Genomic DNA, 27,189 nt, shown 5'->3' with positions numbered 1-27,189 from the left:
ACACTTCACTTCTGAAAGAGACTTTAAACTCACTTGATAGATTTAATCCACTCTTCCTTTTCTTCTGGAGTGGGAGCAGATATTCTGTACACTACATGGTTGCCTTCCACCACTCTACCGTCAGCTTCAGTTTTACACGCTTTGATTACTTGACCTTTATGACTGGGGTTGTAGAGCTCAAAGCAGTTCTGGAGGGTAGAAATGAAGTAATAAATTTAAAAGAACAAAACAAAACTGACAAATACATTCACTTAACAGTATAATTAAGTTCCATATGGTTTACTCATCTTTATTTAAAAAATAAATATCAAACTGTCTTACTGGTTTTCTAGGGTCTTCAACTTCTCTTATGCTAAGATTTTCTAATGGAATAATTCCTCTAGGTTCTTTGTCCTAAAAAATTAAGAAAATATCACATTATTAGCTACTTTTAAGTCTTGATTACAAAGAAAATTCACCGTGATATATACTCACTGTTGTGTATTCAAAGTAATACAGGCAATTATCAGTCAGAATAAACCATCTCCGTTTCCATGTTTTTACTCTTCCCCCTACAAACAAAAGGTATTCCAGAATTAAACATATGCTGCTGTCAGAGCTTCAACAATGGGCAAGGAAATCATTAAGTTTTGCTTATTTTTCAAAGTATGGTTTAATTGCTTAATGATAAATGGATCAGGCACAGATGCGTGAGGTTAAAGGAACAGTTACTGCAACTTGTCCCGAGGCAGCATCAACTATGGAGGTGCCATCAGCCACGAGAGCCATGGGCAACAGTGAGTGGCCAGACCTGCTCCCTCTGTCCAGGCCCTTACATGTGTTCACTGCACCAAAAATACCAGCTCTGCACAGTGCTGGACACAGCCCTTGCTGCCAGGGTGTGATGAGACCAGCCCTGGGCTGGTCTGACACCTGCATCCACTCACACCTGCACTGGCTGCAGAACCAGCAACTGCGTCCCTGCAACAGGAGCAACCCCCTCAACAGCTTGACCTGGGTGAGGAAAGGGTCCCAGAATTAAGGGCCTTTTATCACCTTCCTGTCACTCCACTCATGAGCAAAGATGTGATTAAGAAACTGTCTTTACTTTCAGATTTAACATCAAGTGCATTTGGTGCTCATAAACATTAACAGAACAAATATGATGTGTCATCAATGAGGAGCAAATCCTGTGCCAAAATATACCACATTTACTAATCTGTCATCTTTCAGCATTTTAAAAACATCTTCTTTTCATGGGTTAATATATCATTGAGTACATCTGACAGAAGAAATTGCTACTGCTCCAAAAATGCCAATTTTTCCTTCATTAACAGTTTAGACAACAGCAACTACAGAGTTCCTCTTCCTTACACCTGCTAATGTCACCCTGTAAGGCACAGTTCCTTTTTAGAAACAACAGTATTGTTTTGGCCCTCTCAGTTGTTTTTCTGCCAATGGCCGCTTCAGAACACACTTGGCTTCGCAAATTACATTATTTTAGAATTCATTTCCAAGAAAGAAATTGTAGATAGAGCATGCATATGTTATTAAAGGTCCACCATAGTTATCTGACTTCAGGATTATGTCACCACCTGTGCATCATCCATTCAGCAGTGATTTAATTTCATTAAGCCAACATTTCAAGAGAGTTGATCTTGCTATTGAACACCTGTGCACAGAACAGCACCATTAATGCACACAAGTTACCCAGTTTAATCCAAGTCATATAACCAAATTTAAGATATAAGCATAATTTTTTAATCTTTTTGTTCTGCTTAAGATAGCTGGGTTTTTGTTTAATACAGAAATCCAACTCAAATTAAAGAACAATTCCAGGGATGTCATGACATTTCTTGATACCAATCTACTGCGTATTTGCATTGCAGACCAAGTATGTTGCATGTTGTACCTTGCTTCTGCTGGGTTTCATAACCTCCACAATAACCCAGTGCTAACACACTGCAACATTCAATGTACTCAACAAACTTTGTTTCCACCAGATGCACTCATATCTTAAGAAAAATTTAATCTGCAAGCAGGTGTGGTGAAATAAGTGAAGGCAAAAAAGTGCAAGATGCAGAAGCCGTGACACAATGAATGGTTGAGTGAACTGGAGACAGTGAGGGAAGAACTGGTGGCATTTTAGTACAACCACTGTGACAGATCCTTAAATAAACATTGCAGAGATGTTCAAACTGGCACATAAGTCACTAGAAAAATTCCCCATCACCTTGACCGAGAGCTGGCTCAAGTATCAGGAAGCGTTTGGGCTTGGAATGATGAACTCAAGCTTGACTCACTGCCAGCCCAATGGAAAAGCAGCCACCGAGTCACGGTGACTGCCAGGCACGCCCTGCCGTCACCACAACGTGACTTGTGTTCACATAACCCAGGACCAACTGCCATGGCTTTAAGTCACGTTCTGCTCTCCAAGGTTAGCAGATTAACATCACTTAACATTTTTATGACCCTAAAACATCATCCTGTGTTTCAGGCTAACAGGTAACAGGCTATCAGAGGTCATTGCTTGCCCAGTTCTAGTAGGAAAATAATTCAGGAGGAGAGAGAATGAATCCAACAGGGAAGGAGGTTACTATCACAGAGCAGACTGACATGAGCAAAGGCATTTCTCATTAACTGTTATATCATGTCAAGACACAATTAAAAAATCAGTAATAACCATATATTTAAAAGAAGACCTGTTTATAATTTAAGAAAGAAACAACAGACCTAAAACACACACACCCAGAACAATATGAAATACCAAGCAGTAAACAGCAGTTGAGTAAACAGCTGAATGTTTTCTTGACAACATCCACTCTCTGGAAAAGCTAGATTTCTCAAACCTGAAACCTTTTGTAATCATGCTGCAGTTTTGAGGAAGCTTTTGTCATGAAACATCTCCCAGTTCCAGGGAAGCCACAAAGAAGATTAAGTATTTCCATCAACATCCCTCTCACTGCTCCCTTCTCCCTAAAACAGCCGGTAGCTCACTGGGTTACAGCACTCATGGGAGTCATAGAAGTAGACCTGAAGTGCCTGCTCTACCAAGCTATCAGTTACTCTTCCAAAGAAAAAAAATGAAAGTGAAAAAGAAAAAAAAAAGAAAGCAAATAGGCAGGATTTTTTGGCGGGATAAGGAACTACTCACATGTTAGTCACCGTCTCCCCATCCCATTACTGAGTTTCAGCTGTCAGCAGCACAGAAACTCTAATATAAAGCTCAAAATCTAATCTGTACTAATCAAATTTGCAGGGGTCACCACATCACACGTGTTTAATATGCCTTTACAATGGGCTGCAGCTCAAGCAGGTGGCTGAAAAAGCACTGTGGCCTGTAAACTGCACATGAGATTAATAGGTAAAAACACATGATAACAAAACATTCTTGTCCTTGGCTGAGATTGCTGTAGGCTCACAAAGCAACAACAGAGGGTTTAGTACCATACTTCATCTCTTATTCCAGCTCCCAGCCTTTTAAAGATTAAGACTGGAAGGAATTAAGTTAGCAGAAGAGGATCAAGAAAACCAGAGTATGAATCCATAAACATTTACAGAAATGGAGAGATAAGTGACATACTTCTGAAAGATCATGCTGATTACATAAATGCACAGACATCTCAAATGATGCAATGTAGAAGCACAGTATCTTCCACTGTAGGTGGAAATGTAAGTAAACTACAAGAAAAGGCTAAAAGGCAAAATGCACAGAAACAGGAACAGAAGCCCTCTTCACCTTTGTAACTCAACATAGGATTTTTAAACTTTTTTTAACTCTGGGCAAAGTACAAACTAGGCAACAACGTAAAAGAAACCATCTATAATAAAGGGAAAAACAATTAGAAATTACTTAGGAAACATTAATCTCCAAAGTAAAAAAGGCCTTAAGGCTAAAGGCAGCAAGGTATCTAAAGTTAAAAAGTTCTACTCAAATCTACAGCTCATTTATATAAAAGTTTTAGAGCTGAAGGAGAGAGATGCACACACCAAAAATGTATTTTTTTTCTCCTGAGTTCATTTAGATAGCACCAGACAGAAGAGACTCAGCAACTACACAGTTGGTTGGATCAAAGTCTGGCTTTCTTCTAAGAAGCACTGTCCCCTGACCACAACTCTGACTGCCACAACCTGGAAGAGCTTCAGTCCCCACAAGAGCCAAGCAGGTCGCGGGAGGCACCAGTTTCCTGATCAACCAGCCCTGTTCCCTCACCCCAGATTAGGGAAGAGAAACAACATCCTCCCAAGGACAGATGTGCTGGAACAAGCACCACTGGCGGGACAGGCCCGGATGTGAAGCTTTTGGACCATCTCCAAGCACTCCGTAACCGCCTGACTGGCAGAAAAAATTAACACACTCATGTGTCTGGCTGAAATCATTTCCTCTCCAGTTTGGGGGAATAATGTCAAAGTTTCCCTCTAAATAGAAGAAAATATTACACAAACCAAGCAATTGGCCAAGAGAAGCTGCTTAAGGCAAGGAAACACCTTCCTGGCAAAACAGTTTAACTTGGGCACTAGCAAAGAGAGCACAGGCAACAATTTCAAAATACCTTAGAGTGGATGGCATAAAATTTCATGGTATCAACACCACTCATTATGCAGAAAAATCTGAAGGCTCACAGTGTGTCAAGCTGCTCCAAGAGGACTCACTAGCACTCAGCAGCTTTCAGTTTTTAACTTGCTGCATTTATTTTCATTACACCATGCTTCAAACGATGCAGAACTGAATGATAATTGAGGCATACCAAGATAAAGATGTCTATTTAAAGGCACTGACTAAGTCTAGATAGATAAAACCAGAACTGCTGTCTGGCTGCCAGGTTTGGCACTCGGACTTAACGCAATCACCTCTGAACAATTCAGAGCAGCAAACTCTCCAAAAGCCTCCTGTACCCTCTCAACTTTCTAAAACCCACACTAGTCTCTTGGACAGATGAATTTTACAATATAGTAAAGTTTCATGGTATCTCTCTTCTGCCCAGAGAAAAATCAATGCAGTAAGAGATGGAATACTAAAAAAGGGGCACAACTACATAAATGGGAAGAGCTGACTATGAGAAACACCAGATACAAAAAACTGTCTTGATATACTCAGAGTCTGCAAGTAGTCTTAGTCATGTTTATAGTTTTATATAAAAACTTCCTATTTCAACTTCTATGTTTTATCACAATGGAGCACTTAAACCTTCATACAGGAGTTTGTTTCCTTGGCATGTCAACAATACACAAGTTTTCAGTATCAGGAGCTTCTAGAACTAAAGGAAACAACACCCATTTCACAAGAAGTGCTTCCCAAAAAACGGAGTGTAAAAATGCAAACTATGTGGATTGAGACAGCACTCTGAACATACAGTTTAAGACTCCTAGCAAATAGGAAACTTGAAGGAGAGGAAAGAAATAAAAGAGAAAAAAAATAAAGGGAAAAAAAAAAAAAACCTGTCAGGTTTATTTCTGGTCATTGCATCTAAACTAGCAGTGTATTAGTCTGTACCAGTCTGTGTCTGTGGAAAAAATGCAGTCTTTCACAGAAGCACAGCTCCAGGCATTCCCAGGCTGATTCACCAGAGGCTTCTGGACACGTTTCATTTCTTTATTCAAATAACCCTCATACCGTGGGAGTGTTACGTGTAACACCCTTCTGCTTCACACACCCTTTTACTACTGGGTTTTCTGCGCACTGTGCCTCATCTGCATCCTACACACTGAAGACTCAGGCAGAGTTTGCAGTCCTGACCTGTGGTTTATTGACTTTGCACCAGAGACAGACTGTACAGAAGTTCCTGGCAGCTCTCACTTACTTTCAGTCATCGCTTCCTCAATTTCTTTGTTCCTCTATTTTTTATTAGATCTCTTTTATGAGCAGTTTCTTCCACAGAGGATGTTGTCACTCCTCTACACACACTCACACTTGCCTGTACTCCCATCATGTGTAAGTCCATGAGGGAACACTGGCAACAGCATGGCCTTAAACTCAACCTCTTCTCCAAGAAGCACATTCCACCTACACCAGCTTGAAAGGCTCTTCTGTTAACCATCATCTCTTGCTACCAAATGGAGAAAAGCTGCAAAGTCATGTTTGAAATTGTGCCAGCTGAGCCAATACAGGTCAAAAAGCAAGAGCTTTGCTTCTTTGTAGTTAGAAAAGGAGCTCCACAGCATCTGTAGCACAGAGGTCAGAATTCGACACTGGGGAGCATGTGAATGAATTCCAAATGCTTCCTTTTCACATCCATTTCCTTCCAGCACAAGCATGACCACCAAGTTCCAGGTGCACTCCGCAGAGTGGGCCCATGGCTCTATCCAGGCTCTACTTTCACCATCCTCCCCATGTGCACCCCTGCACACATCCCTTTCCAAACTTTAGTCAACATTCTCCAAGTGCAAAGTTCCTTCCACTTCAGCACACTGAAGTGGCCAACAACTGTCTCTAGCGAAGTGTGTGCTGGTGTTTATATTTACAAGATTTATTGTCTTGAAAACAACTCTTAAAACAAAATGTCAATCTCCTTTATATAGGAAAAAAAAAATCCCTAAGGCCAAGTGAAAAAGTGAATCCCATCAACTTTACAAGTCTGTAAAAACAAAGGCATCTTACAGTGCCAAGAGACTGAACTACCTGAGGTTTCTGCAACCCTAAACTTGACGCTCATTTAAGACTCTGTTAAATAAGCTAAATGTATTAAAAAGGAAAACAAGCAGGAAAAAGAACAGCTTTTACAAATATGTAGTTCAAATGTTATCAATCTTTCAATAATCTATTATCATTGATTAACAAGTAACAAAAACACTCTGAAACTTCATGACAGAGTAAAACATGTTGTTTACTCTCAGCAGAGATTATTCTTTCCTTGTTATGTTCCTCCTTGAATGAGAAAAGTGTGCTGAAGTCATCCTTATTTTTCTGCTTTGCATGTAAATGCTCTCTTCTTTCGCAGAACACACCTGCATGTGAGTTACACACTGACATGCCAGTCCCTCAGAGCACCACTGATGACACTGTTAGTGACACTGAGTGAAAAAGCAAAATGCTACAACGAGTCTGATTTAAAAAAAAAAGGAAAAAAAAACAGGAGTAAGGAGGAAGAAAATAAAAGAATGAGCAACTGAAGAAGAGGGGACTGGAAAGCAATCAGATACGTACCTCCTAATGCAGAATAAGCAGAGACAGCCAGTCACAGAACAGAAAGGTGATAGGTCATAGGCCATAAGGAAAACAAGAAGGCACATTTAAACCACTCATTAAAAAATCATAGCCAAAACCAAACCAAGAGAAACTCACAAATAATATGGAAAAATAAAGACATACAAAAATAACTCTTTGAAGAGAAATCCTTTTTTTGTACACAGAAAACTGTGTTGAAACGTCACACACAGTTTTCTGAAATGACCTTATGGAGACTCAGTTGTTATTTATCAGTCACAGCATGTGGTAAATACCATGTGGTGTTTCCTTTTTGTCGACGAGTTTTTATTTCTCAGATCTCAGAAATAAAACTCCGAAGTTTGAAACGAGATTGTTAATTTGGGTATGCAAAATAAGAAGCAACAGCCTTCAGACATAAAGGAGCTACTTATTTTGGTTCATACATTTTTAAATACAAAGTTAAACCTGTTACCTTCACAAGAAAGCAGGAAGACACGGAGCAGCAGACATGCTAACAATGAACAAACATACAGCAGCAGAACTGCCCTTGTGACTAACCTAATTTCAGCAGCCAACCTTCTCTATCTGGATTAAAAAATGTATGCGTTAGATCATTTCCATCATCCTCTGGAATTTTAAATGGCTCATTCTTAATACTTTCATATAAATTCTAGAAAAATAAAAGAGGAAAAAGACCTCATTAATAAAAGTCTTAACAGAAAATGCAACCAGGATATCTTACTGCTTCTCAGACTATTAGTATAAAAAGCACAGGAAATATTGTCCATAAAATTCTGGACCACCCCCATCTATCTTTGTTTCCTACTCTGATCAAGTTTGATTTTAAACTACTTCATCTATAAGCAAGCCTCTCTTCAGCACAAATTTCTTAAGCACTCCTAGCAACGACATTTTTATTTTAGCTTCAGCATTCAGTATTTTGAAGGTTTCAAGATAGTTTCATTTAGTACAAGTTTTATCAAATAAATCTGAGTTTTCAGAAAATGGTATAGGCCATAACACTGTCTTAGAGCAGTTATTTTTACTGATTTCTCAAGGAGAGAGCTCCACAGGACGTGGGAAAATCTAGAGGCAATAAAGAAAAAAAAATTTTTAGTATTTTTGCTGATAGAATTGCTACTTTTTTCATAAGCAGCCAATTCCACAAGAATTTTGCCATAAGCAAACTACTGAGAGATAAACAGCTTTTTCTCTGAAACAGCCTGTTCTTAACAAAAGGTTGGCTATAGGCAGAACTAGCTCAAAGTAGCTGTGAACAACAAAAAATGCTTCTTTCAGCTACTCAAATGGTTACACATGCTAGAAAATGTTCTTTTGCCTTCCCCTGACAAACTTGCCTGAGAACTGTTGTACATACTTTTAAGTCTGCTATTAAAAACACAAAGCCAGGCTTTGTCCTACGCAGCCCAACTTACCCTTAGCAATTCCTCTGGAAGGTCTCCACCTTCATTAATTCCACGATTCATGGAGATAAACCTCTCCACTGTGGGTTTATCTCGCACGTTGTGGTTGTGCAGGCTGGTATTCAACATAATGATGGCAAATGAAAGCACATAACATGTATCTGAAATCAGATTTGAAAAATGGTTTTATCTTCCCATGTGTTGTGTGTACAAACCTGTAAAATTAGTACAGAGCTCATCTTGACTGATAAAGAAAAAGAAACGGTCAAAAAATCCTCAACACTGTACATAAAAGTCTAAAATTCTTAAGCTGTTGAAGTAAGCCCAAGAAGACAAAAATGTTACAAATCAAATAAAAAATGAGTATAAGAAAAACTGTATGAGAATCCCAAAAAAATTAAACTCTTATGAAATCATTGCTATCACCCTAAATTAACATTTCACTTGAAACACTTTAAGTGTTGGGCAAAATGTTCTCTGCACAGATTTTGCCTAAATCATAGTGGTGGATGCTATAATAAACCTGGTCCATCAGCCTCCTCCTACTCAAAGTACTTCCAAAGCTCTCTCCAAAGAGAAAGAATGGTTTCTTCAAAATAATATTCTGACTGCATTTAAAAAGACTGAAAATGACACCGACCCAATTCCTTGGCATACAGGAGGTAGCTAGCACTACTGGATAATATCAGAAGATGACAAAGGAAATCTCATCATGCCTCTTGACATGGTTATGATTATAGTAAATTCTCCCAGAATTCAAGTACAAGATTCTGTGTAAGAAAAAGCAGGATGAAAACCTGCTACAGAGAGGGAAAATGTGCCTGCATCTTCAGCAGTTTATCAGTAGCTGTTTTCCTCCCTAGCTGTTACAGACCTGCTTTATGCCAACCTTTTCCCATCCTATCTGTTCCTTAAATTAAGGGATCAAGAGCAATCTATTTGTGTATATAGCCAAACAGAACAGCAATGCCAGGGCATTCTGTGCAGTTCTGTGATCTTTTGTAAATGAAAATGCACTCTGACCGTAAGCTTGCACCTCCTGGATTAGTCAGTCACATTTTCTCATTTCTCAGTATTTCTCACTTCACACATTATTTTATCCCTAACTTCCAACTGGCCATTATCTCCTTGCATCAGATGCAGAAGAACACACACGCATATATAAATAAAAATTGTATTTGGATCATATAAATAGTTAAGCCCTCCTGTGGTTTCCTGTGACTGACCTGTAGACTGGAAGACTCCTGGGTTACAAAGGCAATAGCGTGAAGCAAAAGCTTCCATCATACGGTCAATTTTTTGTGCCTCTCCTGGGAGTCTGAAGCTCCACAGAAACTGCCTACAAAAGGGAAGAATAATTGTTAGATTCATTCCAGTATTTATATATTAAGTATTTATTACAAATAATCCAAAACAAATGGAAAAAGAAAAAAAAAATCAGCATTGTCTATATAGAATGTCCTAGAAATATGTTCTCAATCTCTCAACACACAAGTCAGGAGCTATTATAAAGCAACATGCACAGATGGCTAGCCCAGTAACTCAGCCAGCAACACTGCATGCTATCAGGCAAGATAATATGGCAGTTCATATTCTGAGGCTCTCTCTTTTTTTCCAGACTAGTAAACAATTTTCTGTATGCATCCCATTTTTGCCATGAGAATGCTATGGGGGGAAAAATGAGTTCAATCCTCCCTGGGTTTCCTGGCTACAAAAAGCAATGAACAGTCAGCTAGACTTTATTCACAATGTAAAAAGACACATTATACAAAATATTTCTGGTGTAAGGAGAGAGAAACAAGGAATACAGAAAGACTTAACATATTTACTTAAATTCATAGAAAACCTTCTAAAAATGGTAACAACAACAAGAAAACCCCACTGCTTAGAGAGGTGCTGCCTGTCCACTGTAAGCTCACCCTACAAGAATCAGACCTAGGCCTTAAAAAGAACAACTTATGTCATAATTTCAGTAATTTTGTAATATATGTAGCAGAATTTGCTGCTGCTTAGCAGCATAAACTGAAATACAGAATTTACTTTTGTAACTTATTATTTCTACATAGAGGTACACTGGAATGCATACAGGACAGAAGTCTTCACAAATTTATTTTGGCACACACTGTGGCACTAAAACGTTCCAATGAATTTCACCATTTATTCTTTTATCTCTTAGCAAAAGAATTATCTGAATTAAACCAGGATCTAAACCAGCAAAGTTACATGCTCTGCCATGCAAAACAAGTTCTCACTTCTCCCTGTACACTGGATGCCAGTATAACACCCATTTATTCCTGCCTTCATTGGTTTTCATTTTAGGACATTATACTCAAGTGTCACAGGCCATCTTTAGCTTGTCAGCTCTATGTACTGTCTTTTACTCACCTCGTGCAAGGTTCCAACCCAGATCACGAATTTTGTAAGCTACCAAAATACAAACATTTAATAGTAGCAGCTGCTAAGGAAGAATAAAGTCAAACCTAACATCAAACTGGGTAAAAGAGACAGGAATATGAAGCTTCCCAGACAAGCTTCAGCAGCCACAGAAAAGGCTTCTTTGGCCCAAGCCTCAGGCAGCTCAAGTTATCATCACCACATCACTCAACCATAGCAAAGCTGTTCTGACTCCACATCACAAGGCACTGCACCAGAAACAAAGATCACACGGACATTTCCATTTATCTGGTGTCAGGAGGGAGTCACTTGCGGCAAAAAAACAGGCAGAACTGTCTAAGTCAACCTAATTTGATCAATCTGTTACGGATTTTCACCAAGATGAGAAGGGATCTCACAGGGTCACTGTATGCAAGCATCCCAGATAAATCAAGGGAACTGTTCATGTAGCAAGGGAAGAAAATAAACTAAGATATCACACTTTCTTTCACATGACGAGTGGGAAATTGAGGCAAGCAGAAGGAAATCACTTATTTCAAAGTTTACCTCTCTGTGACTGAACATAATCAGTGAGTATGGGCAGTGGATTTCTCCCCCTCCCTGCCCAGAAGGACAAGTTGAGGTGGAATAAAAGGAGGAAGAAAATTACTTATTTAAGTAAAGAGTTTATTTCTTCTTTAACCTATCTCTGTGCTAAGATAGAAAACAGGTCTTCCACTGTCACACGGAGGATTAACAGCTGTTTTAGTTGTTTGTATTTGCCTGAAATGACAGGAGTTTTCACCCTCAAGGGCAGCACACACACAAGCCCTCAGAAGGGTTAAACAGAGCTGTCTCTGCTCACTTGCACAGTAATTTGTAGAGGTTGTGCTGAGCTGTCGAGCAGCTTTCTGACGAATAAATCAACACAGTGACTCATATAAACATGCAATTTGATAAAGGAAGCTCAGGTCAAAAACCAGAAAGAATTTACTCACCTTAAGGCTTGTACAAGATTGAGATCAGCGAACTCATGGAGTTCAACAAAAGCCTGAAGAACTTTAATATTAAATTCGTCTCTATGAAAGACAAAAATGGAAATAGACAATTACAATTCTGACCTTTAAAGACTTGTTAGTTATCTCAATTTGCTTCTGAAAATAAATAAGGAAATAAACACTCATACTGATTAAATAAAGCCATCAGAAATAACCTACCCATTTATTTGAAAGGTATTTTCCTATTTAACACTAGTACTTTGCCCATTTTTGCTGGTAGGTTAGCAAAAGCCAGGACATTTGAACTTGTTTTAAAACTGCTTATTTAAATGACCTAAAAATAGCCTTGCCTTCTTTGCTTCACATTTATTATTACTGTACCTGCCTTGACATAGGAGGATACCTGAGAAATTTAATGAGTAAAAAGCCTTTTGCAGAAATTGTCATGAATTCTTAAAACAATGGTTAATGTAAGACTAATTTCTTTAGCCATACAACATATGATTAACAAACTCTATTTTTTCCACTCTAAGAATAGAAAATATTAAAGCAGTATCTTAATTTATATACAAAGATAAGAAACAAAAATGCTTCTATTGATTGTATCCAAGAAAAAGAACAGCTTTTGAAAAGGGCTGCTTAGCATGTACTGTAGTCTTACTCCATTCCAAGAACTGGTACAACAAAGTTAACTAAAATCAGAAGAGGTTTTGAATGGGCTTCCTCTCACCCATCTCCTGTATTGGTATGCAAATCATGAGCCAAATTATGCTTTGTTTGATACAAGGGTGTTTAAATTCAAAACTAACATTTAAACATTAATGAACACAAAACTATGTGGATGGACAGAACTTGGCCCACACCATCACTGAGTTCCTGTGCCAGAAGAATAAAGGTTTATAATCCTCAGGGTGTGCTTTAAATACCTCACCAAGACAGAATGTTGTGTATCGGCCTCCGCCCGAAAACAGAAAGGTGTGCACCCACCAGGAATTATCTGTTGCTTTGCTGACTAACTGCATGGTCAGACTAACCTGCAACACTCAGGAGTAAATACCTTAAAACCAACTGTTCATTCATTAGAATGTTCCTACACTGTTAACAGAAAAACACACCACTCCAGTCAGCAAATCCAAGCAATTCTCATCAAATTTAACAATGCACAATTCAACTGGGCAGCTGCTTTTCAATGAAGTGGCATGAGAGTGTAATAAAAGAGAGCACTCCAGAGGGATATGTTTTTACTTTAAGTAAATTATTTATTTTGTTTATAGGCATGTGGTACTTGTGCTGGGTACACCTCCAAAGGCACAAGACAAATAATAAAATGCTCCAGGAAGCCACTTAAAAAAAAAGAGGTGAAGATCTACCCACATAGAAAGAAATCATAAGTCTTTTTTTTAGGATGTAATTCATCTCTTATTTATTATAATTTTTACTATATTTTTAAGTGTTACCTTATTCCATTTCAACATTCTTTTTTCAGCTTGTTGAGTGCTGTTAGACTATAGAAATCAGTAATATAGATTCTTTCTCTTTATGGCAGAATGTTATATAAATATTTCAGTCTGCTGACTAACCTGGTCTTGTCTTCAGCTATATTTAGCCAGAACACAGAAGTAACTTATGATGGGCCACTGAGAGGGGATGGCAAAGCAGGAGTGAATGGCCTCAGACATAATTCTGCTGTATAAAAACTGTTGACGTGTCTACATATTCTGCATAGAGACTTCATAACACAGATCTATTTTCAAAATGCTCATATTACAGTAAAAACTTTGAGTGAACCTATGAAAGCCAAGAGGAAACTGCTGAGCAAAAACCACGCTGTTGCTGCTGGAACCAGACTGAAGAGTGTCCCAAAAAGGGAGCTGCCAGAACCCATCACCATAGGGGCACATCCTTAAAGAGTCACCTTTGAGAGCTCCCTAGGTGGCACTGGAACGTGTGCCAGCACACACACACACACTCCAACCCACTGCACTGCTGCCTCTCTCAGCTGCCTTTTTAAAATCAATTCCTGGGTTACACAGCAATGGAAGTCCTTTGCATTCTGACTGTGTTTTGCAACAGTGTGCATAAATATGCACACTGCATGTTTATTGTATCAGGACTGATAAGGACAGGGCGCAGCTGTCCTTGGATACACCTGCTTGGCAACGTGTGTGTGTGCAGGGAAGTGACAACACCACAACCTGCTTGGAACTACTGTCCCAGGAAATACCTGTTTTAATAAGTAATTTCTTTACCATCCAATTATTAGTGACTGTAAATCATTCCTCCTCTGGATACAGGACTAAGAGATACCAGTAGTGTTGCAACACAACTCTCGGACATTCCAAAAGCTCCTGGTATTGAATTCTGCACTACAGACAAAAGTTTTGGCTTACTCAAAATACTAAATTACAGTTAATTAAATATTATTCCATGATGTTCCCATTTAAAAATAAGAACCTAACAGGAAGAACACCTATCAATACTGTAGCAGTTTTACATCCCCACTGTAGCTTTTATGGATCTCAGAGTACTTGAGCAGCGCTCTCCTGCAACCTGTGAAGGGGAACTACCCAAAACCTGTGAAAGGGCTTTGTAAGCTCAAGAGCAAAGTTCCAATATTTTTATTTTACCTTTCACCGAGGTAATCTCCAATTACCGTTTTATTTAATCCTTCTCCTTTATAAAGGAACTGTGCAATGTCTTCTGCAGTGTTGTGCAGGAGGTCATTTTCTATCAGAAACTGTATTCCCTAGGAAGAGCAAGTCCAGAGGAAAAGGAGTGTTATGTCTTCTTCCACAAGCATTTAAGCAAATATCACTAGCAACATTTGGTATTAATATACCGACACAGACATACACTTAGCACATTAAGAGTTACAATACCTACAGATTTTTACTTCTTTTAATAAAATGGTAAACAAATGTTTTTCAGTTAGATGAGCAATACTTAGTACTGGTTTTAAGATGAAAATGAAAACACATTTTTAAGGCTAGAAGTACTAGGCAGCAGTTTGAATCCCTCAACCCTCAATATTTGATTTGAAAGATCAAATATTAATTGAATAATGATTGCACATTGCTCTTTGGAGCTAATGTGTGAGCTGGCCTGTTCCCAACATTGCATCAATGTCTGCAGAGCTGTAATCTGCAAAATCATATAATGAAGAGGTACATAGAAACTACTTAATTACCACCATGACACAAAATTAAGCATCTGGTATCATCTACAAACTGCAACCCAATACATCAAGCCACTACTTGCAGTAGGAAGTCACAGGGAAGATACTGAAACCGGTTTAGAAGAGTTTATGCTGACACTGGGATTATCAGTGAATTCTGGTTGTGCTGGAACTAAACTATTCACAAAGGACTGGAGCTACACTACTCACAAAGGGCTGCTCAGTCAGCTGCTACCAAAGGCAGGTGGAGAGTCTTACCCTGTCCCTCCGAGGCTACTTGATCAAGCCCCAGGACTCCTACTCCTCCATAAATTACTGCCCTACAACTGGCACACGCTAGGGAAGCCCAGAGACTTCTCTGGAAAGTGGCAAAGAAAGGAGACTATGAGTTATACAGAGATTATGGCAAGGATGGGAGGGATGTTGTTCTGACACTGAGCAGGTCATGCAGAGATAACCACCCTCTGCACAGCCCACAGAGCCCAACACAGAGGCTGCTACTCCTGCTGACTTCTTCAAACTCTAACAACATGCTGGTGAAAAGTAGAACTGGAAACTTTAAGCAGCCTTAATGTCTTGGATTCCAAATATGTACAAAGGAGGTTAATAAATTATTACTAATATCCTCTGCTAGACTAGTTAATAATTTCAAGAATACTAGTTTTTGAATTTCTGCAATTTATTTCACTACAAGTGAAAAAATCCTGTTTTTTTTTTTTAATGGCATGGATGGCCCTCTAGTAACATACAAAAACATTATTATCCTTCTTTTTGATTAATTCTATATTTTAATAATGAAATGGTTACCTGCTTGACAAAGAAAGGTCAGTTTTCTGACCTAATTTAACAGGGAAAGTAAACTGTGATGTTATAAAGCTTGAAGCATTTTTTAGAAAGTCTGGAATTCTCTCAGAACAATGTCATCACCAACTGAAAAATTTCAATGCCAGGCTGGTACTCTGAGAACTTAATATTTTGATAAGTCATTTCATAACAGACATGATTTCTTTGCAAAGAATATATCCAGAAATTGCTGAGCTTTCCTCAAAATTGATCCCTTCAAAGCTTATTTATACAATATTTGACTACAAAACACAGTGCTTTTTCCCATCCCAAGCTATACAAAAAGCTCTCATCTCTGAAAATCAAAAGAGAATCTTTCCTCTGATATCAGAAATAGCAGATTCCCTTGGTTCAACACCTGGACCATATTATTCATGCTTAGTATAAACAGACTGATCTGAATAGGTTTTCTGAAGTTGTACAAGTTACTGATAATGGACATTACTTGAAGTATGGAAAACAAATTTCTGTGCACAGAAGCAGACACTTTACCATACTGCAAAAATCAATTTAATTTTCCTTTTCCTGGATTTTTTTTTAATTATTCCTAAGATGTTACAGAACCGGAACAGGAAAAGTAATTTGTCTGGGACAGCAACTTCAGAGTCTGGAATAAATGACAAAATAGGCCAAGCAAACCCCCAGCACCTCCTACACGATCTTTTGTCTTGATGCAAATTTTCTTTCTGTAGACTGACAGGAGACAGATGACAGCTGTACTAGTTTAACTTACCCACACAAAACTCATTGCTACAGACATTTTCAATATTCACTGCAAATATTGCATGGATTTATTTTTTTATTTTACGTCACTGCAATGAAATCTGCTTTGAATTTCATTGCTTTTACAGTAACTCAATTATAAATTTTGCAGTTATTTAAACCCTGCCTTTTTCACAGAGAACTCATTTCCTGGGCTCAACACAGGCAGTACCAACTTCAGCAAGATGAATTTCCAGCACAACTTTGTCTCTGCACAGGGATTCTTGAAGTGTTTTACAAACTTTACCATTACAGCCCTTCCCACAGGAGCTCACCAAACCCAAACTCCCAGGTGCAACACCCTGGAAGTACATAAAACACACCTATTTTCAGAGGGGGCAAGGGAGAATTGCTCTACACACACACATGAATGTCTTTAAAAAGAAGTGAGAGAAGAATATTACCTCACTGTGCTCCTGCTAATATGAAAACATGAGACCTCTGTTACCTGGTTTTAAAGGAGGAAACTTGGTGGATTCAACCCAAGTGTTATTACCCCAGTTTTTGGCATGCCTAAATCCAGAGACCACCTTCCCTCCTGTTGCTGAATGAAAAACATCCTTTTCCCAATGAACCCCAGGTAGCTTTTCCCAGCACCAGAAGGATGAATACATACTTCAGCTGTCTGTAACTTAATGTAGCAGCTGCAAGCAACACCACGACCCAGCTTTAGAGCAGACAGCTACTGCAGCCACCACTGATCACAGGCATTATTAAGAAATTACTACTCTGAGTCTGTTCACCACATTTAAATTATGTTACAGTAGCAATGTGGCCACAGCATCTATTTATAGAAATAATTTCATCCAGCAAGAACCATAACAAAAAATAGTTAATGCTGGAATGAAAGCATCTGACATCATCCTGTGACTTTGCCACAAACTTCTATGACTTGAAAGAGCTGGAAGACCACAGGAAACTACCAGGATATTTGGGGGTATTCTGCCCTCAAGAGAAGAGAAGTTAAGCAGTCACCAAAATGGAAAATAAAAATAAAAGACATGGCCAGCATTTTGGAAAGGGTTCTTCTACTTGAGAATTTTCGTTAAATTGGAAACAGTCTGAAGAACAGAAGCCATACTAGAAACATTTCAAAAAAGCCACCAAAATGTAACTGAATTCAATACAATTGGAAAAAAAACATGTCAAGAACACAGAAAAACAAATGCTAAATGATTTCCAAAAAGACCTCAGAGAATACTCTTCACAAATTCAAAATGGAATCTCATCTACAAACAATAGAGGACAATAAAACAAAGCAAGGAAGATGAAATATGAAAAGCAAAGGCTAAAGGTCAAACACATCAAAGAAGCTCTTTTAAACATCGCAGGGGAAGTCTGTAAGAGAATGTGCAAGTCCCCAAATTTTCCAGAAAATTAACAACTACTTAAGAAACAGAGAGGCACACCAGAAAGAACTCCATTACTTCTGGGCTACATGCAGAGCAGATTCCTTGAAACTGGTAACCAAGCTTGTGCAAGTCAGATAGGTACACATCTATATGTATACATCTATGTACAAAAATACAGATGCTCACACATGCCTTTTTCAGAAACAGGCTTTAGATATCCAAATATAAAAGTGTGCATGAAAACAAAAAATATGGCAAAGGTATTTTGAAAGATAAAATAGGAGAGCATTAAAGAAAAAGAAGCATGGCCTCACTAACAACCACACACGAAAAAAAAAATTTAACTGTATTTGACATATCAACATAGAACACCTCTATCAGGTACAAAACAAGCCAGGTCAATCAATACCTGGTATATTTGGTTGTTGATAAGTAACCTCCATTATCAAGGGTTTGTTAAAGTGAAAGAAGCACAACTGGCACCTGACCTGATGGCTGCTTCCAATTTAACCCTCTGCTCAGTGTGTTACAGGACATGCAAGTAAGGCCTATGAACTTATAGTATCAGAAATATTTCTTTAAAAAAACATAGAAGTTTTTGTCATAGATCATACTGCAAGCAGAAACTTGATTTCTGGCAAGTTAAAAAAAAAATTCTCTACCTTCTTAGGGTCCATGTTGAATTTCTTCCTTCCCATGGCTATTTGCTTATTTCTTTGTGTAGTTTTGCTACATACAGAGACAAAGAAGAAACAACAAGCACTTACCAGTCACTCTTACAAAAAGACTTCTAGATGACCTTATAATTTGTTTTGGCTACTTCGTATTTTCTACTACAAAATCAAGACATTCACTTTTTATAATGGAGAAAATTATGATACTCTTTTCAACTCCTTTAAGCAATTGCAGCTTCAGAGACCCATATCCTTATCAACCGGACAATACAATATTACACTCTATCCAACATATTCTCTATGCAAACAAATGACACGCCTGCATGGGATAAAGTCAAGCTTTATAACAGACTAAATAAAGGTAATCCATCCTTTGTTTAGCATGGGAAAGGTATTTTTACTTGCTGTTCCTGGAAGACCTGTTCCAAGGTCTTACTGAATCATGTCCATATGTTGGCACTACTTACCTTTCTTCTACACTAGTCAGATTATCAATTTCAGTCATAACCTCAGCAATTTCAAATTTTAATCTCTGAAAAAGGAAGGACAATACATAAACCTATATTAGAACATCTTTTGAAAACAACTATCGTACAATAATATGATCAATTAGATTTTATCTTCTAATATTTGTTATTTACCTGAAGAAAAGTGAACAATCTTAGGGCTTCCTTAGGAATTTAAAGATTTTATCACAACTGAGTGACTTAAACACATGGACCTGCATTCTCAGTGTGTGCTTGTCCCAGAGCACCAAGACCAAGCTGCCATTATCAATGAATAAGATTTCTTTGCCCCCATTTCTCACTCACTCCTATCCTGGATGCAAATCTGCTGTTTAATGAGTTTTTGATTACACAAATAAAATGTGGACATCTGCACATGTTTGCATTACATAAATTCAGAAGTTAATCTTTTTAAAGGCACACATATGATGCATAAATCCTGTTCACTATTAGAAGTACTTTGTTTAAGCAGTTTATATGCTTTTAAAACCATTACCTGAAATTCATATTTAGGTCTTAACTTAATCTACTGAAGGAGTCTTCTAAGGATTTTTACAGTAAATCAATTACCTCAATATCATCAATCAATTCTTTTTTCCTGCGACGAATATTTAAAAGCTCTTCTCTTTCTTCCATGGAGAGGTCATCAGGCACTGGAATGGAACAAAATGTACAATTTTTTAGCATTTGCATTTTAGCATTTGATACCTCATCATCACAGATAAAACTTAATAAACTGATTAGGAAAAATACGCTTATATGAAACATCAGGACATTTCTTTTACATCATTTTCAGGGAAAAACCCCAAAACAAATTGAAACAAACAACATAAATGAAATCTAAATTTAATACATTTGTAATCTGCTTTATAAAAAATCCTAAATAAGATAACTGAATTAATGACTATGGACAGAATCTATTTTTCAAAAGAAAAACAGACAATTACAGGAATCTTGTTATCACATGATGTGGTAAGATTTGGTTCTACAGCTTAATTGCCAAATTCAAGTTGGATATAATTCTATTACATCAGTAACATACCAAAATTCTTCATGTAAATTAATTATGATTCAGAAGATATTACTATCTTCCATGGAAAAAAAAGCCAAAGAACAGCCAATGCTATACACAAGAAATGTGTCCTGGTGCTGAATTCAGACATCCCCTAATGCCAGCAGTGCCCCCTCATTTGGTTGCTTTGAAGAGGGAAATGCAGGCAGGTACCCCCCAACACACACCCTAACACCAAATACCTCCCAGCAGCAGGACACACAAACACAGCAGCAGAATCAGTTATCTAACACAAACATGGGCTTTGCATAACATCTTTTAGGTGAGTCTGTAGTATTTAAGTCAATTTTAGGTCTCTCCTTGGCCAAGCTAAATGAAATATATGACCCTGTTGATAAAAATCAGTTGCAAATGTGTGTCTGTCACTCATCCTACCCTCACCCTGTGTCTGTCTGACAACCAGCAAAGACCAAAAATCATTAACATAAAACTGATGCTTTTCTTGAACAATCAGATGGTCCCCAGCAAGAAACTTCTTTGGACAGAGATTACTACAGCTCATTTGTACAGCACTAGACACCAACTACAAATATTTACTTCCTGTGCAACAATCCTGCACTAACAGTTCTAATGCTACCCACTTTCTTGGAAATAGCTCCTTAATTATAGAACAGCTTTTCCTTCCAGCTCAGTAAAATGGAACAACAGAAGTAATTAATAAGGTATGTGAGAGCAGCACACAACAAATGTAGTCATTTGGCATGGTCAAGGCCACTGTTTTATGTCCTATGCACACAAAACAGACTGTAACAACAGGATTACAAAGAAAAGTTCAGCTTGAGAGGAGAGTTTTAAACACACATTCGGAACAGAGCTTCTGTCCGAATCCTAACAATGACATATATTGATTATTTCAACATCCACTGGTTAAGCTCCTTTCCTTTTAGGATCCGAATCGTAACAAAATCCAAATGGCGACAGACCTTGTTAGACAAGAAATAATTATGGCAAATGATTTCATTTAACTACTCCAGATACAAACATGATTAAATTACTTTCAGTTTAGGAAATGACAGTCTTCAGCTGAACAAATACCAGACTTCAATATGTTTACCTGCTTATTCTCCTCATCAGAAAGCCACCCACTCCTAAAAATCTCTTGCATGCGAATAGTTGTAAGATTCTTTTCACATCAAGCCTTATAAATACACATCCCTACATCACATCTTTGTCTTACATGTTTACTCCAAGATCCTAAACCACAGAGAATTAATGCCTATACACACACTATGTACATAAATACACCACAAATATTCCAACTAGTTCACTGATAAAAAAAAAATTAATACTGCTACCCAGTGTTGATTATAAAAAAAAACCAGATCATGTTATAATCAATCTTAGTTAGGAAGCACACTCTGACATCCTTTAAAGCATTTCTGCAGTACTGTAGATGAAATTACACTGCAGCTTTACAGTAGCAGTACTAGTAAGAGATGCTAGATTTTTAACTCTTTGCTGAAGCAAGACATGTTGGTAACTCTCACCTTCTCTGGCAACTGGAAATACTAATCAAACCTCAAACAGAAAATCATCTTGAAGCAATAAATATTTAGAATTCATAGATGGTGCTCCTTTTTCTTCAAGGTGAGTTACAAAACCTCTGGGTTAGCCACTACCACGATACCTTCCCAAATCTGCACACCAGTGAGTGGTACTGCAGTTTCTTCTCCCTTACTCAAACATGCAGTGAAGGCTCCTTGGGACAGGTTTGGAGTATCTGGAACAACTGAAATTGCTTTTTTGAAATCAACACTAATTGTAACAGTTTTCTATGCTCAAGCAACCCACAAAAAAAGAGAAATCAAACACCTCAGTGTTTTCCTACAGCACACAAACACTGTCTGCTGTATTCTCCTTTTCTCTGATCACAGCCACAGTAGAGACAAGCCTCACAGTATAATTAATGATGCTGTTAGACAGAAAGGAAAAAAGCTAAATGGAGTCAGACTATGTTTTGCATTAGGGAATAACATCAAGTATTTATCTGCCACATACAAGACAAGCAGTCTGCCGGAAAAGAAAATTCTGCACTTGGAGAGCACTTATATAAAACTGGACATTATTGCAACATCTTTAAAGAATGGTATGTAAATATCAGAGCCAAAATATTTCAGTGTCTTTTGACAAGAGTAGAAGAGCTAGGATGTAACTGAGTGGGAGTTACAGTACTGCTCAACTTCTAGAAACTCTAGGTATGGACAGTATTTTTCTTCCCCTCACACTACCAGCACAGAGAAGGGATGACTGACTCCCCAGGGTCACTCCCAAGGGCACTGTCCTGTACTCACATGAATTGGCCTCTGTGTGATACTGAAGATGTCTGCCTCATTATCATCCTTCTTCTGGTTGTCTATCACTGCCTCCCTTTTCCTCAATGCATCAAAAAAAAAGTTTCTGAAGAGACTTCATGTGGCATTACAGCCTGGAAGGTGTCTGCTCCAGGAGGCCGTGGGACTTTATGGCTACTGTACCTGCTGTTTCAACTCGTGTGACTTAAAACAAAGGCTAACAGTATTTCTGTACTTCAATTAAGGCTTTTGAAATATTAACATAGGAGGTTAACACACAATGGTGGATTTAAACTTCTTCACAGTCCTAAGCAAACACTGCAGGTACATGGTAAGAAATTATCTACTCTAGCAAGACCCCTCCCAAGGCCACCCTTTTGCCTCCAGCAAACACTTCTTTTCAACCCTGTGTTCACATAATCCCCCACACAAAATAACTCATGGAGCACGTATTATGTATTTGTTCTGTAAAACTAATTTTCTAACTGTCCTCTGAGTCACTTCTGTGAGTTTTTTTCTTTCACCAATCTAAACACAAAGTAGACAGGATGGGAGGAGTTAGCATGAACATTTAAATACTAAAAAAGAACAAAAGCATTTCAGTACAGTGAACAAGCTACAGCTGCAGCATTCTTTCATGCTATCTTCTAATCTTTAAATAAAGACAGTGTTCTAATGTAAGTAATTTCTGTGAAATCTTTTCGCTTACAGGGAAAGCATTTCCTTTTTCTAGAACTTCAGACCTTCAGGTACTGCTAAATAGAAAGTCAATAAACTACTGGTATTTTATTCATGAGGAACACAGTTGTTGAAAATACAAATTATATTCTTGGCCAAACAGACAGAAACACACAACACCATATACGTTGCAATACTACTCCTACTACCAACAGAAAAACAAAAATATTTAATATATTCCATCTTGGCCCATATAATTCAATTCCTGTAACTGAACTATATGTACTTAAATGAACATCTTGTAATGCAGCATTTAATGAACACACTTTTAATATAGTTCTGTTTACTACACTGTGTTAGAGAAAACAAACTGCATCTCACTACAGAAATCAGTGTATCATGCATCAGTTGAGATGTCACTTGGTTAAGTAATTCTCCACTATGGACAGCCCAAGTACAATATCCAAAGAAGAGCATTATCCCTCAATATGAAGCATTTTTGAGCTAGCAAGTACCAAAAAACCCCGAACTTTCAGAGACTGAGAAAGAACTGCAACAGATCAGCTTGCTAAGAAAGTTCCCACAGGTGAGTGAAAACTAGGAGCAAATCCCATAATAGGAAACAGAAATCTAGTACTTTCCAGGACCATAATCATGATACTGTCCTCTTTCTCAGTAGTGAAATTCAAATCTTTTCCAGCTCTCCAGCAACAACAAGCAAAACTCCTGTGTTTAAATTCACTCATTAGCCTATTAATTGCCAGTCACCAGCCAGTCTAAAGCAATCTCACTTGGACCCCTTCAACTGACTTCAGAGTTCAGTCTCTCAAGAGGACACAGCAGAATATCCACAACCAGCAGAAAGCAAACATCTAACAATATCTAACACAGACAAAACACTAATTCTGTACACTAATTCTGTAACCCCACTTACAAAGCAATACAACACCCTGACTCTCATTGCTCAGCTAACTTCTTGGTTTCATAAACATTTTCCTTCTTTTGTGTCAGTCCCAAAGAAGTGGTCTTCAGTATTTGCATTCCAAGCAAAAAACAATTAGATGGAATTTAATTTTCCTTCAGTTGAAACATCTTGCAAGTGTAAAGATATTTACACAATGCAAGGCTTTAAACTAAACAAACCTTTCCTCATCCATACACAAAATGAGCAGACATGTTTCTTCTGGCCTTTAAAATAATATACATTCATCTCTGAGAACAAATCTGATTGTCTCAGAACATTTGCCTCAACGGATATTCTCAGGCTATTCTCTCTTCCTTTCCCCCCCTCCACATTCCCTTTTTTTAAAACTTGAACACAGGAACATTTTCCAGCTCTCAGACAAGATGTGTAAACAATGCTCCAACCACTTCTAGCTATTAAAAATTCCATAGAAGTTTTTGTAGGAGGACATCCTTCTGAATAGATTCACTTCACAGTGTAGAAACAAACTACATGTAGAAAATCTACATTAAATTCCATCAGTAAAATCAGCTGGATTCGGCTGCTCCCTTAACTACCTTACTATGTGAATCTGCTTTTTAGTCACTGCTGAGCATGTTCCAGCATAGGAGCAATGACACTTCCATTAAGGGGGGAAATAATCCTACACACAATATCCTTTCACACACAAAAAAAATCACCAGTTGGTGGTATGAGCAATCTAGGACAGAATCCATGGCTTGCAGAGTTATTTTGAGTTTTCAATCACAAGGGACTCTGTGGCCAGAAATCACATTAGTGGCCAAACCAGAAGAGAACCTCCAACGCACATCCATCATTCTCATTGTTTAGCTGCTGGAAATCACGCCATTACAAGATGTTCCTGAAAACATTTTTTTTCTTTAGGATAAGAACATACTTTGCAGGAAAGTTACAGTAAAGGTATTATCATTTTGTGCTTCTAATAATAGGAGGGGGGTAATCCTAAAAATATTAATATTATTACCACATAAAAATACATTTTCAGGAATTTAGAGGAAATTGTTTCTCCCTGACCTGCTACACCTTCGAGATTTTTTCCTTTTACTTCTGCTGCAAAGGAGGTTTATTATATCAGTGGTACATATTTGTGTAGGTTTTTGAAAAACAGACAAAAGCATAAAAAATTGAAATACGAAATACATTTTGTTCTATATAGAAAAGGTCCAGCAGGGTGACAGTACCATCAAGCGTGAAATCATCTCTTGTAAAAAACAAGCAGTATTTCTTATAGTCCATAAGAATTACTTCAAGTAAGGCAAGATTATGTTTTTGTTCTGGCCAGAAATAGTCCTACATAACTTGTTAATGTGTTAGTCTCTCTAGTCAAGCAGAAAGTAGGCAGTTGAAAAATTGTGCAAAATTAAGGTCCAGATAACACTGATTTGGAGGGAAGGAAAATTTTACCTGCCTCCCAAAAACCATCTTACTTCAGATATCACAACTGATATGCCCTGCCACGGCACCTGCAAATATTTCTGTCTACGGAGCACAGAAGGCAGAGGAGTGAGCAGCAAAGAAAGATGTGTCTTTACAAATGTGAGCAGAGACCAGAGCACCAACAGCTGTGCAGGGGAGCAGGGAGGGAAAGGCTTCCCAGAGCTCTGGCATGAGCTGCTAATCCTGCCTGGGAGCCACGAGCTGCCCTTCTTAACAGCACCAAAGCACCAAGAGGTGCTTTACAGCAGCTTCCAGATCTTCACCTTCCTGTACAGATATACACAAACTGGAGAGCAACTCCCTTGCTTTTTAGCTCTGACACAGATACTGGCCATTGGAAAGCAGGGTGTGTTTAAGTTAGGAAGTATTTTTTTTACTGTCCGTGCTCTTTATTTTCATGAGCACGCAGTACTGAAGGTCATGATTATATTATACTGACCTCTGTTAATTCAATAGTGTGTCTTATTTCAACATTTTATGTATTTCCATTAAGAAACCAAATGTTTTGCAGCAACTAAACAAAATAACCACTTTTAATCACACAAAGGAGCATCACTTGGGGAAAAAGAAGAAAAAACACACAGGGACAAGGTCTGAGCAAGATTTCACAGGTAATGAGTTGGCTCCTCAATGTTCCTGCACTGCTTTGCCATTCGATGCCTGGGCCGTTTTTTCTGAGTTGGCTTTTCCCCTGTTTAGCAGGACAAATGGTTTCACCAAGGGACCACAGAATTACCCAAGAAAATAAAACAGGCACAGCAGAAATTCCTGGCAGCACAAAGGTACAGGGGGACAGCAATCCCCTTGAGGTTAGCCAGCCCTAAAACCAGCTTAGCTCAGCCCCAAAACCCCACCCTTACAGGCTGTATTCTCTAAATACTAAAAGTAGTTCAACCTGATATTAATAATAGATAAGCATGGATTTCCTTTCAGAAGCATTTTTCTTTTGAAGTCACTCTACTCTTGCTTCAAGATCAGAAGATGCTTCTAGGCCAACTTTTCTTTCTAAAATATGTAAATACAAATTACTGAATATGAAAAGAAAGCTGAGTTTAACTTAACATTTTAAGTCCCTTACCCAAATACATTAATACTTCCATTAATAATAGAAAGTGTTAAAATATGCATAGCCATGCATATTTAAGAAGTGCAGAAAAATTTTATGCCAGCTAATGAGGAAATTAAAAAAGGAGATGTTGGCCACACTGTAGTGGCTGTGTGTTTCAGAGAGGGCTATGAGCAGATTAGCACAGATATAGGAAATACTATCCAACATAACATGTGCCTTCACCAGCACCAGTTACCAATTATTATTCAGGAATTCTGGTGAATCACCATTCTGATTTCAGTGTTACAGCTACACACTATCACATTATCACATCTTGACATCACAGCCCCCTTCCAACACGGAAAACAGTAACATTGAAGTAATGTGGGACAAATGCAATGCTGTGCAGTGCCAAGCACTGTAAGTAAAAATGCACAGTCTTGTA

General features: G+C 38.1%; 1 protein-coding gene across 2 annotated transcripts in view; it reads right to left on the bottom strand.

The window, feature by feature from the left end:
• Positions 1 to 27,189, bottom strand: part of CYTH3 (cytohesin 3) — a 48,880-nt gene that overhangs the window by 4,042 nt on the left and 17,649 nt on the right. The window contains exons 2-12 of one of the 2 annotated variants that reach the window (XM_068206974.1): positions 19,804 to 19,886; positions 19,195 to 19,259; positions 18,716 to 18,782; positions 14,549 to 14,667; positions 11,922 to 12,002; positions 9,777 to 9,889; positions 8,563 to 8,711; positions 7,685 to 7,796; positions 475 to 551; positions 322 to 393; positions 34 to 188 (exon numbers count right to left, since the gene is read on the bottom strand). In XM_068206974.1, coding sequence (XP_068063075.1) covers positions 34 to 188; positions 322 to 393; positions 475 to 551; positions 7,685 to 7,796; positions 8,563 to 8,711; positions 9,777 to 9,889; positions 11,922 to 12,002; positions 14,549 to 14,667; positions 18,716 to 18,782; positions 19,195 to 19,259; positions 19,804 to 19,886 — 1,093 coding nt within the window. Of the gene's footprint in view, positions 1 to 33; positions 189 to 321; positions 394 to 474; positions 552 to 7,684; positions 7,797 to 8,562; positions 8,712 to 9,776; positions 9,890 to 11,921; positions 12,003 to 14,548; positions 14,668 to 18,715; positions 18,783 to 19,194; positions 19,260 to 19,803; positions 19,921 to 27,189 lie in introns of those variants that run through there. The other variant, XM_068206972.1, reaches the window with a different exon arrangement.

Source organism: Anomalospiza imberbis, chromosome 16, assembly GCF_031753505.1.
Source record: "Anomalospiza imberbis isolate Cuckoo-Finch-1a 21T00152 chromosome 16, ASM3175350v1, whole genome shotgun sequence".
In the NCBI taxonomy this organism is placed as follows: domain Eukaryota; kingdom Metazoa; phylum Chordata; class Aves; order Passeriformes; family Viduidae; genus Anomalospiza; species Anomalospiza imberbis.
Note: the sequence above shows the minus strand (reverse complement) of the source record. Positions and strands in the feature narration are given on the sequence as shown.